This window comes from Papio anubis, chromosome 6 (assembly GCF_008728515.1).
Source record: "Papio anubis isolate 15944 chromosome 6, Panubis1.0, whole genome shotgun sequence".
NCBI classification, from domain to species: Eukaryota; Metazoa; Chordata; class Mammalia; order Primates; family Cercopithecidae; genus Papio; species Papio anubis.
Genome location: NC_044981.1, coordinates 146,463,331 through 146,476,452, shown reverse-complemented (window position 1 = coordinate 146,476,452; position 13,122 = coordinate 146,463,331). Strand labels below are relative to the sequence as shown.

Sequence of the window (13,122 nt, the reverse complement as noted above, 5' to 3'; positions counted from 1 at the left end):
CTAAAAGACACCATTACCATCTCTTCTGCCATATCTATCCAGAGGGAAGACACGTCCAGATAGCAGGAATCTTCTTCGGGAGTATAAAAACAAGTGCAGACCATCTAAATGAGAACAAGCAAAGCCAAATTTATTTGGAGCTTACAATAGCAAGGGAGTCAGCCACCATCACTTGCATTTGTCAGAGACTCAGTGGCAGGCAGAGGAGTGGGGAAGCTTTAGAGTGGAAAAAAAGGGAAAACTTCAGGTATGCCAGTTCAAGGCTGTTGGCATGCAGAAGCTGCAGGTGGGCTAATTAAAAGCAGGGCATCCTGTGTAATTATTTAGGGATGGGTAGATATTTGGCTTTCTCTAGCTGGCCTTGAGGTGGAAGCCCAGACAAAATTAGAGAAGCTGTCAGTTATTAATCACATCCTGGTCATTTGGGGTAGATAGCTACAAGGGTTATTGCTTGGCTTCCTGGACTGGTTGCTACATTTAATAATCTGATTGCTTGGACTGGTTACTGGACATAGCAGGTTGCCTTCCTGGACTGGTTGTTGAAGATTATAGGTTAGTGTTCTATTTGTATATATTGTCTGGCCATTGTCTCTTTGAATTCAGTCTCCCAGGATGGAGGAGTAGGGAGGAAATAAGAAAGGGATAAGGTGACCAGGTGATTAAGGCAAGTAAACAACTATCAATACTTCAATAGTGCTGTTGTCAGAGGCGTTTGAACCAGAGTGACTCCAACTTGAACAGGTGCTGGGTAGAATGAGGCTGAGACCTACTGAGCTACATTCCCAGGAGGTTAGGCATTCTTAGTCACAGAAGATAGGCGGTCCATGCAAGATACAGGTCACAAAGACTCTGCTGATAAACAGGATGTGGTAAAGAAGACAGGCAAAACCCACCAAAACCAAGATAAAGACAAAAGTGACATCTGGTCATCCTCACTTCTCATTATACGTGAATTAGAATGCATTAGCGTTCTAAAAGACACTCCCACCAGCACCATGACAGTTTACAAATGCCACGGCAACATCCAGAAGTCATACAGTCTAAAAGAAGGTAGAACCCTAAGTTCCAAAAATTGCCTGCCCCCTTCCTTGGAAACTCATGAATAATCCACCCCTTGTTTAACATATAATTAAGAAATAACTGGCCGGGCTTGGTGGCTCACGCCTGTAATCCCAGCACTTTGGGAGGCCAAGCCGGGAGGATCACAAGGTCAGGAGATCGAGATCATCCTGGCTAACAAGGTGAAACCCTGTCTCTACTAAAAATACAAAAAAATTAGCCGGACGTGGTGGCAGGCGCCTGTAGTCCGGCTACTCGGGAGGCTGAGGCAGGAGAATGGCGTGAACCCGGGACGGGGAGATTGCAGTAAACCGAGATCACACCACTGCACTCCAGCCTGGGCGACAGAGTGAGCCTCCGTTTCAAAAAAAAAAAAAAAAAAGAACTATAAGTATACTCAGTCCGGCAGCCCAAGCCACTGCTCTGCCTATGGAGTAGCTATTCTTTTGTTTCTTTACTTCTCTAATAAACTTGCTTTCACTTCACTACATGGACTCATGATTGGCAACGCTTTCTGGTAACAGTGCCCAGGTCTCCTCTCTCAAGCTTGCCTTTCTTAGCCCTACATACTCACAGTTAAATAATCCCTTTTCTCCTGTTTGTTTTTTAACTATTGAAAATAGCAAACATCTTAAAACAATTTGTCATCATGTTTTTCCTCTTAAAAAATTGCAAACGTCTTCTGGGCAGGATTCATGTATTATTATCTTGTTTATTCTCTTCCTAGCATCTGGAACACAGTCTGCTTTCAACACCGTTTGTTGAACTCCAGGGTAGATTACAGGGCTGTGTGTTATAATCTACACTACTTTAACTGAAGTTACTCGTTTACTGGTGACTACATTTTTGTCAAAAATCCACAGATGTGGCTGGGTGTGGTAGCTCATGCCTGTAATCCCAACACTTTGGGAGGCCGAGGTGGGCGGATCAGGAGGTCAAGAGATCAAGACCATCCTGGCCAACACAGTGAAACCCGGTCTCTACTAAAAATACAAAAATTAGCTGGACGTGGTGGTGCATGCCTGTAGTCTCAGCTACTTGGGAGGCTGAGGCAGGAGAATGGCTTGAACCTGGGAGGCGGAGGTTGCAGTGAGCCGAGATCACAAGATCATGCCACTGCACTCCAGCCTGATGACAGAGCGAGACTCCGTCTCAAACACAAACAACCAACCAACAAAAACCCACAGATGTTATAGAATATAAAATTATAAATGACAAATTAAAAAGCTTGAAACAAAACGAGCAGAGCATATAAAAGGAAGTTAATGCTGAAGAAAACGTGAGCCTCTCTGTACACTCAACAAGGCTGCGATTTTTACCATCTTTTTTGCAATGTTGTAGCCCCAATAATGAATCTAAAATGGTACCTGACACAGTTTATATCCTTAAGAATGTATGCATGCACGCACGCGTGAAGAATAAATGAATGAGGGGGTTGTCCCTTTGCACGCACGGAGGTCTAGGGGCTGCAGAGTACCCACAGCCTGGCCACCGCAAGCGCAGCTAAAATCTAGGGGTTGTCGCAGGCACAGGCTCCTCCTTCGGTGGGTGGGGCGGAGGCGCGCACTTTCTCTACGCCCCACTGCTAGGATGTGCGGCCACCACTCCTTCGTCGCCGCCGCCGCCGCCGCCGCGTCGAGTGCAAGGGCTTCTGGGAGCCGAGCCTCGGGGTCTCGGAGAAGGGGCGCAGGTGGCCGCCATCTTGGATTGCAAACTGGGTCGCTAGGCTTCACGCCAGGGGCGGAGTGGCGGCCCTTCTGTTACCCGCCACACACGTCGCCGCTGGGGACTGGGAAATCAGGGCATCGGAGAGTGCCACATTAATGGGTAAGTTGGAGTGAACACGGGCTAGGTTGGGGGAGCCTCGGGTTTCGTCCCTTTGGGAACTACTAGTTCCGGGGCCATGGTTTTTATTTACCCCTTCCTTTGCGAAGGTCTCTGGAACCTGGCGGTGCCGGGTGTTTCTCATGTTTTCCCCAGGGCGACAGCGGTCGCGGGGGCGTGGCAGCCGGACCTTTCTCTTGCGGACGCGAAGGCGTGGTGAGTTCAGATTCTATCAGCAGGTCCTCAGAAGGAGTGGTGGGCAACCGGTCTCGTCTTCGCCTCCCCGCCTCACCGTTTCCCGGTAGTTCTTTTCAGTTAATGGAATTGCCAAATGTTGCCACTCATACCTGGTACCCAGCGGTTGTGTCCAGCAGCTTATGGAAATTCCACAGTGTCCAAAGAAGAGACAGGTTCCATCCCGGGGGCCTCCTAGCCTCGCCCTCTCACTCCGCCAGCTGCCCTCCTCCACCTGCGTGCAGGTGCCTCTAGTGCTCATTCCCGACGACAAGGCAAGCCTGGGTTCCACGCTTCTAATAGTCGGTCAGCTCCGTTCTAAGATGAAAACTTAGTTTTTCATCGATAATGCATAGGAGATGGAAGTATTTGAAAGCTGTGAAATGACAGTGATACACCTAAAGAATGTAACACTGGCGGCGGGCGCGGTGGCTCACGCCTGTAATCCCAGCACTTTGGGAGGCCGAGGCGGGCGGAGGTCAGGAGATCGAGACCATCCTGGCTAACATGGTGAAACCTCGTTCTACCAAAAATACAAAAAAAAATTGCCTGGCGTGGTGGTGGGCGCCTGTGGTCCCAGCTACTCAGGAGGCTGAGGCAGGAGAATGGCGTGAACCCGGGAGGCGGAGCTTACAGTGAGCCGAGATCTCGCCGTTGCACTCCAGCCTGGGCGACAGAGCAAGACTCTGTCTCAAAAAACAAAAAACGAACAAAAAAAAGAATATGACACTGGCATTTACTTTTGAGCTTTTTGGACACGTTTTTTAAAAAAGACAAAAACACTAATGATTTATCTCTCAATTACAACACCCAATAGTGACTCATAATCTGTAGGAAAGTGGCTTTCTTGGTAGGTCAGGAACAACTCTGTCTCTCCGACCTAAGTATTGCTTGTTTGGTTATAAGGGCTCTCTAGTTGGCACTTTCCCCACTTTGTGCAGTCTTTTACTTTCTCTAATGAGGCGCCCAGCCCCATGGAAATGAAGGCTTTACTGGCATGAGAAATAATGTCGTTTGATATTAAAGAAAGAAAATTGTAAGTTCAGATTCTAGTTATTTGCTCAACTTAAACATGGTTTTTCTAAGAGCCGTTGAAAGCTTATGAATGAAAAAAAATTCCTCTGTTCTGTAGCTTTAAAGTGCCTGAATAACATTTCTTATATTTAAGTTTTATGAGACCTCAACCTTTGAAGTGCAACCTTTAAATTTATTTTTCAGTGAAAGAAACAATCCCCTTGGGTGGGGCCCCTTTAGAGATAATTTCCCTTGATTTATTGTCCCCTTTAAATCAACTGCAGTGAGGATGGATGCAGGTGTTAAATCTGAAGCCGGAAGTCAGTACTATTGAAGAAAAAGGAACAAGTGATATATGAGTTGTTGGGGCTATATTTTATTTGGCTAAAATTTATGCTGAACAGGTTACAATGTGGTTGCTTGGATTAATGCTATCATAAGTAGCGCCTTTGTGTGTGTGTGTGGGAGGGCACAAGATGATCCAGTCAGATGTGGTAAGAAAATATTAGAACTTATATTTGTTTACCTTTTCAAACTTTCATTAAAAATTTCTATTTTTTTGTGAATTTTATGCTAGAGTAGCATATTAGAATAGTAATGCATGTATAGAAATAAATATGTTGAGGATGAATGCACAAATACATTTTACATATGTAGGATGTGTGATTAAAAACGTTTACAGCCAGTGGCCTAGAATATGCTACATATATAGGTGATAAACATTTTAAGAATTTTATTTCCATGAGCTTTTTATTTTACTTAAATATTTTATACATATTGTATAATTCAACAACTAATACTGTGGTCAGTTTGCTCTGTAATGAACTCTGACTGATCTCTTTCCTTTCAAGAGTCTAGCTTTTTATAGATATAAAATAGAGAATAATACCAAACATTGTTATTAGTAAAGTTATGTTAAGCAGTTCCCTCCTTTTTTTTTTTTGAGACGGAGTCTCGCTGTGTCGCTCAGGCTGGAGTGCAGTGGCACGATCTCGACTCACTACACGTTCCGCCTGCCGGGGTTCATGCCAATCTCCTGCCTCAGCCTCCCAAGTAGCTGGGACTACAGGCGCCCACCACCACGCCTGGCTAATTTTTTGTATTTTTAGTAGAGACAGGGTTTCACCGTGTTAGCCAGAATGGTCTCAATCTCCTGATCTTGCGATCCGCCGGCCTCGCCTCCCAAAGTGCTGGGATTACAGGTGTGAGCTACTGCGCCTGGCCTTTTTTTTTTTTTTTTTTTTGGCGCGATCTTGGCTCACTGCAACCTCTGCCTCCTGAGTTCAAGCGGTTCTCCTGCCTCAGCCTCCCAAGTAGCTGGGATTACAGGCTCCTGCCACCATGCCCAGCTGATTTTTGTATTTTCAGTAGAGACGGGGTTTCACTATATTGGCCAGGCTGGTCTTGAACTCCTGACCTCAAGTGATCGACTCTCCTTGGCCTCCTAAAGTGCTAGGATTATAGGCCTGAGCTACCCTGCCTGGCCATATTGAGCAGTTACTAATGATAACTATTTGTAGGTGCACATAGTATTGCTGAATCCATTAAATATTTTAAAGAAGGAATTTTGGCAGATTAATCATCATTCTCAAGGCCTCAGCCCCTTCTTTTCTACCTTGAGCTCTACCAGTAGTGAGATTTGTCTCACTATCTTTACCAGTGACATAATTACCAAATCTGATGCCTGATATGGTACTTAGATTATTATAGGCACTTTTATTTTCTGGATGAATCAATGAATGAATAAACCAAGTGGCCTGTTATCAGTGGTACTACATCTTAAATATTCCTTTATCTTTTGAACTCCTTTCCTTTGCAGGACTCTTATATTTTTCCTTATTCTTCTACTTCTCTGACCTTCTTCTTTTTGGTTTCTTTTGCTCTTACCTTTTTCCACTAAAATATAATTGTCCCCAAGGTTTCTCCTTTGGTCATCCTTTTTCTGTAGCTCTACATGATACTGAATGGTCACTCCAGATCCCTGTCTCGAGTTCTGATCCATATTTTCAGCCATCTATAGATCAGTGCCTCCTACATGTGCACCAAGTACTATACATTTAACATGTTTAAAACCGGAGTCACTATACGCCTATTAGAATGGCTATGACTAACAACAGCAACAACAAAACCCCTTGCATTATCAAGTGGAGACAGGATGCAAAGCAACTGGAACTCTCATGCATTGCTGATGGGAATGCAAGATGGAATACTCACTGTGGAAAGAAGTTTGGCAGTTTCTTATGAAGTGAAACATAAACTTGCTGTATTATCCATCAGTTCTACTCCTAGATATTTACTGAGTGAAATGAAAACTTATGTTTACACAAACACCTTTACATGAATGTATGTAGCAAATTTATTCATAACTTCCCAAAACTGGAAACCACCCAGATGTTCTTTAACTGGAAAACTGATAAACCGTGATATGTCCCTACAGTGGAATGATAGCAATAAGAAAGGAGAGTTGATAGATGCCAACAACGTGGATGACTGAAATACCGCGCTAAATGAAAGAAGCCAGATTTATTTTGTTGGTTTTGTTGTTGTTCTTTATTTTACCTTTTAGGCTCAGGGTCACATGTGCAAATTTGTTATATAGGTAAACTCATGTCATGGGCGTTTTACAGATTATTTTGTCACCCAGGTACTAAACCTAGTACCCAATAGTTATTTTTTTTCTGCTTCTCCCCCTCCTCCTACCCTCCAACTTCTGGTAGGCCCCCAGTGTCTGTTGTTCCCTTCCTTGTGTCCATGTGTTCTCATCATTTAGCTCCCACTTATGAGTAAGAACATGTGGTATTTGTTTTTCTGTTCCTGCTTTAGTTTGCTAAGGATAATGTCCTCCAGCTCCATTCATGTTCCCACAGGAGACATGATCACATTTTTTTTTTTTTGTGGCTGCATAGTATTTCATAGTATTTATGTACCACATTTTCTTTATCCAGTCTGTTATTGATGGGCATTTAGGTTCATTGCATGTCTTTCCTATTGTGAAAAGTGCTGCACTGAACATTCGTGTGCATGTGTCTTTATGGTAGAATGATTTATATCCCTCTGGATATATACTCAGTAATGGGATTGCTGGGCCAAATGGTAGTTCTATTTTTAGCTCTTTGAGGAATTACCACACTGCTTTCCACAGTGATTGAACTAATTTACGTTTGTTTTTTGACTTTTTTTCTTTTCTTTTTTGAGGCATGGTCTCACTGTTGCCCAGGCTGGAGTGCAGTGGTGTGATCATGGTCACTGTAGCCTTGACCTTTGGGCTCAAGTGACTCTCCCACCTCAGCCTTCCGAGCAGCTGAGACTATAGTCACGTGCCACCCTGCGTGGATAATGTTTTGATATTTTGTTGAGACTTGGTCTCACTGTGTGGCCCAGGCTGGTCTCGAACTCTTGAGCTCAAGCGATCCTCATGTTTCCACCTCCTGAAGTCCTGGGATTACAGGCATGAGCCACCATACCTGACTCTTTTTGACCTTTTAGTAATAGCCATTCTGACTGGTGTGAGATGGTTTTTCATTCTGGTTTTGATTTGCATTTCTCTGATGATCAGTGATGTTGATCATTTTTTCATATGCTCCTTGGCTGCATGTATATCCTTTGAAAAGTGTCTGTTCATGTCCTTTGCTCACTTTTTAATGGGGTTGTTTGTATTTTTCTTGTAAATTTGTTTAAGTTTCTTATAGACGTTGGATATTAGACCTTTATCAGATGCATAGTTTGCAACAATTTCTCCATTTTGTAGGTTGTCTTTTACTCTGTTGATAGATTCTTTTGCTGTGCAGGAGCTCTTAAGTTTAATCAGATCCCATTTGTCAATTTTTGCTTTTGTTGCAATAGCCCCTTCGTCGTGAAATCTCTGACTATTCCTGTGTCCAGAATGGTATTGCCTAGATTATCTTCCAAGGTTTTTATAGTTTTGGGTTTTACATTTCAGTCTTTAATCCATTTTGAGTTGATTTTTGGATATGGAACGGGTCCAGTTTCAATCTTCTGCATGTAGCTAGCCAGTTATCCCAGCACCGTTTATTGAATAGGGAGTCCTTTCCCAATTGCTTGTTTTTGTCAGCTTTGTCAAAGATCAGATGGTTGTAGGTGTGTGGACTTATTTATGGGCTATTTTGTTTCATTGGTCTATGTGTCTGTTTTTGTACCAGTACCCTGCTCTTTTGGCTACTGTAGCCCTGTAGTACAGATTGAAGTCAGGTAGTATGATACCTCCAACTTTGTTCTTTTTGCTTAGGTTTGCCTTGGCTATTCAGCCTCTTTTTTGGTTCCATATGAATTTTAAAATAGTTTTTTCTAGTTTTGTGAAGAATGTCATTGGCAATTTGATAGGAATAGCATTGAATCTGTAAATTGCTTTGGCCAATATGGCCATTTTCACGATACTGATTCTTCTTATCCATGAGCATGGAATAATTTTCCATTCATTTGTGTCATCTCTGATTTCTTTTACCAGCGTTTTGTAATTCTCACTCTAGAGGTCTTTCACCTCCCTGGCTGGCTATATTATGAGGTGTTTTATACTTTTTCTGAGAAGCCAGATTTAAAAGACTACATGCTGTATGATTCCATTTTTCTGAAATTCAGGAAAAGGCAGGACTGTAGGGATGAAGAATTCAGTTTTTACCAGATGTTAAGGGTCAGGGAGGGCTAATAGGAGCAGCGTGAGGGAGTTTTTGGGGGTAACAACTGTTCTGTATCTTGATTGTGATAGTTACATGCTTATACATTTGTTAAATTCATAGAACTGTATACCAAAAGCGGTGGCTCAAGCCTGTAATCCCAGCACTTTGGGAGGCCGAGACGGGCGGATCACGAGGTCAGAAGATCAAGACCATCCTGGCTAACCCGGTGAAACCCCGTCTCTAGTAAAAAAATACAAAAAAATAGCCGGGCGAGGTGGCGGGCGCCTGTAGTCCCAGCTACTCGGGAGGCTGAGGCAGGAGAATGGCGTAAACCCGGGAGGCGGAGCTTGCAGTGAGCCGAGATCCGGCCACTGCACTCCAGTCTCGGCGACAGAGCGAGACTCCGTCTCAAAAAAAAAAAAAAAAGAGTGATTTTTACTAAGTATAAATTTAAAAATAAACTTAAAATAACGGAATTCATTATTCTTGTCTCAGAAAAAAGCCGATATGTAAACAGAACAACCACTACTCTGATCCTCCATCTGTATTCTCTGTCTTATGTTATCTTGCCATACTACTCAAATGGCTCAGTTAAAAACCATGGAGTCATCCTAAACTCCTTTTTCTTCCTGTCTGTTACTTTCATATGGCCTCTAATTTTTACTGAATCACTTTCAGAAATGTTTCTGTAATCCAACCTGTCTTCTATGTTTTCATTGTAGTAACTTGTTTAGTTCATGCCTTCAGCACCTCTTCTGTCTCTCTCTCTCTGAACTATGTAAAATAACCTTTTCCTTAATTTCTTTAATTCTGTTCCTTAGGATCAAGTCCAAATTTCACAGCTGCATTATAGGAACCATATGGGCTCTAACCTACCTTTATAGCTTTATGTTCTCCCATGCATCCTCATTTTGGACACACTCAATCTCTTACTGTTCTTGGTTATGCAAGGCTTCTTCAAAAACTTTGCCTTTGCATATATTCCTTCTGCTTGAAATGCTTGATTCTTCCCATTTCTCTTTCCTGCTTTTCCTTTAAGATAGGATACCCATGAAGCTTTCAGAAGTCCCTAAGGCACAATTAGTTGCCATATCTTCACTGCTCTCACAAGACTTGAAGCATGTATTTTAGTGTACTTTACTGCTTACAATAAAATTTGCCAATTCATTAGTCTGTCTCTTCAGTAACAGGGATGGCAGACAGATGCCAGCCTCTCCTTCTCTTCTGTTTACTTCATAAGCTAATTGGTCACAATATTGTCTCTGGTTAGACATGGATATGTCCTCTGAATTTAACAGAATAACATACTGGGTACTCACTATCTAATGTTGAACTGAAGTTGGCACCCTGCTTTAGGCTGATTTTTTTGTGTGTGTGATGTATACATCCAGAATAGGTTATAATATCAGTATTTTAATATTCCTATAAGATAGTATGAAGGTATCAATACTGTTACATTGTTAAAAAGTTTATAATTCACTTTCTAAAAGTAAAACTAGCACATATATTTCAAATATGAAATATATTTGCATGTATTCTATGTATTTATAAAATATGTATAAAAATGTTAATGTTTTAAAATACATTTGCAATAAAACTACTTAAAAATAAAGTATACATGAATTTTAGTATTTCAAAAGAACTAATTATACTGGAGTACTAAAAACTGATATTGTAGTCATAATTCAAGTCCTGACCCTTGTGGCCATAGCTCTTAAGGCAGTGCCTTCAGTAAGAAGCCAGACCCCAATAAATATTTGAGATGTGCTTACTGGAGCCTAATATCATATTCCATTAAAAATAAGACACTTCAATGCTGGTTATTTCTTGATCTAGCCAGAAACTGTAATTTAGAAGACTTTTTTTTTTTTTTTTTACCCAAATAATTCATGATTATTTCCTGATGGTAATTATGTTTCAGAAAGGTTAAAACACTGCGGGGGCTAGGGAGAGAGGAAAGGTTGTGGCATCTTAGAATCAATGAGATAGGGTAAACTTTGTCTTTGTTTATTCCAAAATTGTTTAAGATATTATTTCTCAAATATGTGGTCATTTTGCTCTAATCTTGATGTGGAATTAAGGGAAAGTATTCTTTGTACATAATTTTCAGAATGGGTTTTGTTAGCCTGTTAATCAGTGAGCCTGAATTTAGTTGCTAGATTAAGTGTCTCCTGTTGTTTTAAGAGAGTGAGTTATCAGTGTCTGTTTTCTTTTCTCCTTCCTTTAAGATGCCATGGCTAGTCCAGGGAAAGATAACTATAGAATGAAAAGTTACAAGAATAAAGCCCTAAATCCTCAAGAGATGCGTAGACGAAGAGAAGAAGAGGGAATACAGCTTAGAAAACAAAAAAGGGAAGAACAGGTAGGTGTTTTTAGCTATTTAATTTTGTTTTTTAAAAGTTTAATTATTTGCTAATTATTGGATAATTTAAAATGGAAATGTTTTAAGAAATTGAATATAGCTAACTCTATTATTTATTAGACTCCAGGCATCATAATTGTAAATTTGTGAAACAGAACTCTGTGCTACTTTTAGTCCTGGGAGAAATGGATTTTCTGTTTTATTGATAAACCTGCTGTGTTAATTATATTTTTACCTCACTGCTAATACATTTTTCCCCTTGCATCTATTTAGATCACTTTCATTTGTCATTATAAAATTTGCCCCCTAGAGAAACATTATATATTATTTGCTGCTTTGTAGTTTTCACAATTCTTGCCCATAAGTAAATTATTGTCATCTTCCCATGCTACTCATACTGTTCCCCCATTGTCTTATTAGCCGGATCTCTGCTTATACTTTGCGTATGTGACATAAAGAATGTAAAATCATTTAAGAGAGTATATCTCAACATTTTTTATTCCAAGGTGTACTTAAATGTAGAAGTATTTATAAATAAGTAAAAGAATGTGGTTCTCACACATATGAGTTAAAACTGATGTGTGAAAAGGACTAGCAGTGAAGAAAGCAGAAAAGGCCTATTCTATTCTGTAAGTAGAGATGGGGTCCTGCTATGTTGCCCAGACTGGTATTGAACTCCTTGCCTCAAGCAACATTCCTGCCTGTGCCTCTCAAAGTGCTAGGATTACAGGCATGTAATAGGCAAGACCTATTTCAGAAATACGATTGTGATTTCTCATCTCCCTATCTGCAGCATCTAACACAGTCCTTCATGCATTATAGTAGGTACTAAAAAAATCGTGTTGAATAAATGATTAGAAGGAGGATTGTTTACATATTAAATAGGAACAGGCTGGGAGCGCTGACTTACCCCCGCAATCTCAGCACCTTGGGAGGCTGAGGCAGGCAAATCACGAGGTCAGGAGATGAGACCGTCCTGGCTAACATGGTGAAACCCCGTCTCTACTAAAAATACAAAAAAATTAGCCAGACATGGTGGCGGGCACCTGTAGTCCCAGCTACTCGGGAGACTGAGGCAGGAGATTGGCGTGAATCCGGGAGGCAGAGTTTGCAGTGAGCTGAGATTGTGCCACTGCATTCCAGCGTGGGTGACAGAGTGAGACTCCATCTCAAAAAAAAAAAAACCCTGATATTTATTTAGCTATCAAAAATAATATAATCAGATTTTGTTTTCCTCAAATTTTGATTTAGGAAATGTAGAGTCATTCCTTGGTTCCAGGATCCTCTGCGGATATCAAAATTCACTGATGCTCAGGTCCTTTATGTAAAGTGGCATGGTATTTGCATATTACCTGCACACATCCTCTTGTGTATTTTAAGTCATCTCCAGATTACTTATAACATCTAATACAGTGTAAATGCTGTGTAGTTGAGTTGTTATACTGTATTGTTTAAAAATACGTATTATTGTCGGGCTCAGTGGCTTATGCCTGTGATCCCAGCACTTTGGGAGGCCTAGGTGGGCGGGTCACCTGAGGTCAGGAGTTTGAGACCAGCTTGACCAACATGGTGAAACCCTGTCTCTACTAAAAATACAAAAATTAGCCAGGCATGGTGAGCGCACGCCTGTAATCCCAGCTACTCAGGTGGTTGAGGCAGGAGGATTGCTTGAACCCAGGAGGTGGAGGTTGCAGTGAGCTGAGATTGTGCCACTGCACTGGCAACAGAGCGAGACTCCATCTCAAAAAATAAAATAAAAATAAAGTAAAATAAAATATGTATTTTTTTAATTTTCGTATTTTTTTTGCTGTTGATTTTTAAGAGATGGGGACTTGCTGTGTTGCCCAGGTTGCCCTCCAATTCCTGGGCTCGTTCAGTCCTCCCACCTCAGCTTCTCAAGTAACTGAGACCAGACACATGTGCTGCCATGTTTGGCTTATTATTTTTTATTCTTATTATTATTTTTGATCCGAGGTTGGTTGAATCTGGAAACGT

General features: G+C 41.3%; 1 protein-coding gene across 5 annotated transcripts in view; it reads left to right on the top strand.

Annotated features, from left to right (window-relative positions):
• KPNA5 (karyopherin subunit alpha 5) overlaps positions 1-13,122 on the top strand; it is a 66,079-nt gene that overhangs the window by 9,639 nt on the left and 43,318 nt on the right. Inside the window, exons 1-3 of one of the 5 annotated variants that reach the window (XM_031667473.1) lie at positions 2,646-2,886; positions 3,040-3,099; positions 10,994-11,127. In XM_031667473.1, coding sequence (XP_031523333.1) covers positions 2,883-2,886; positions 3,040-3,099; positions 10,994-11,127 — 198 coding nt within the window. In that variant the 5' untranslated portion in view covers positions 2,646-2,882. Of the gene's footprint in view, positions 1-2,645; positions 3,100-10,993; positions 11,128-13,122 lie in introns of those variants that run through there. The other 4 variants (XM_031667472.1, XM_031667471.1, XM_031667475.1 and 1 more) reach the window with 4 other exon arrangements.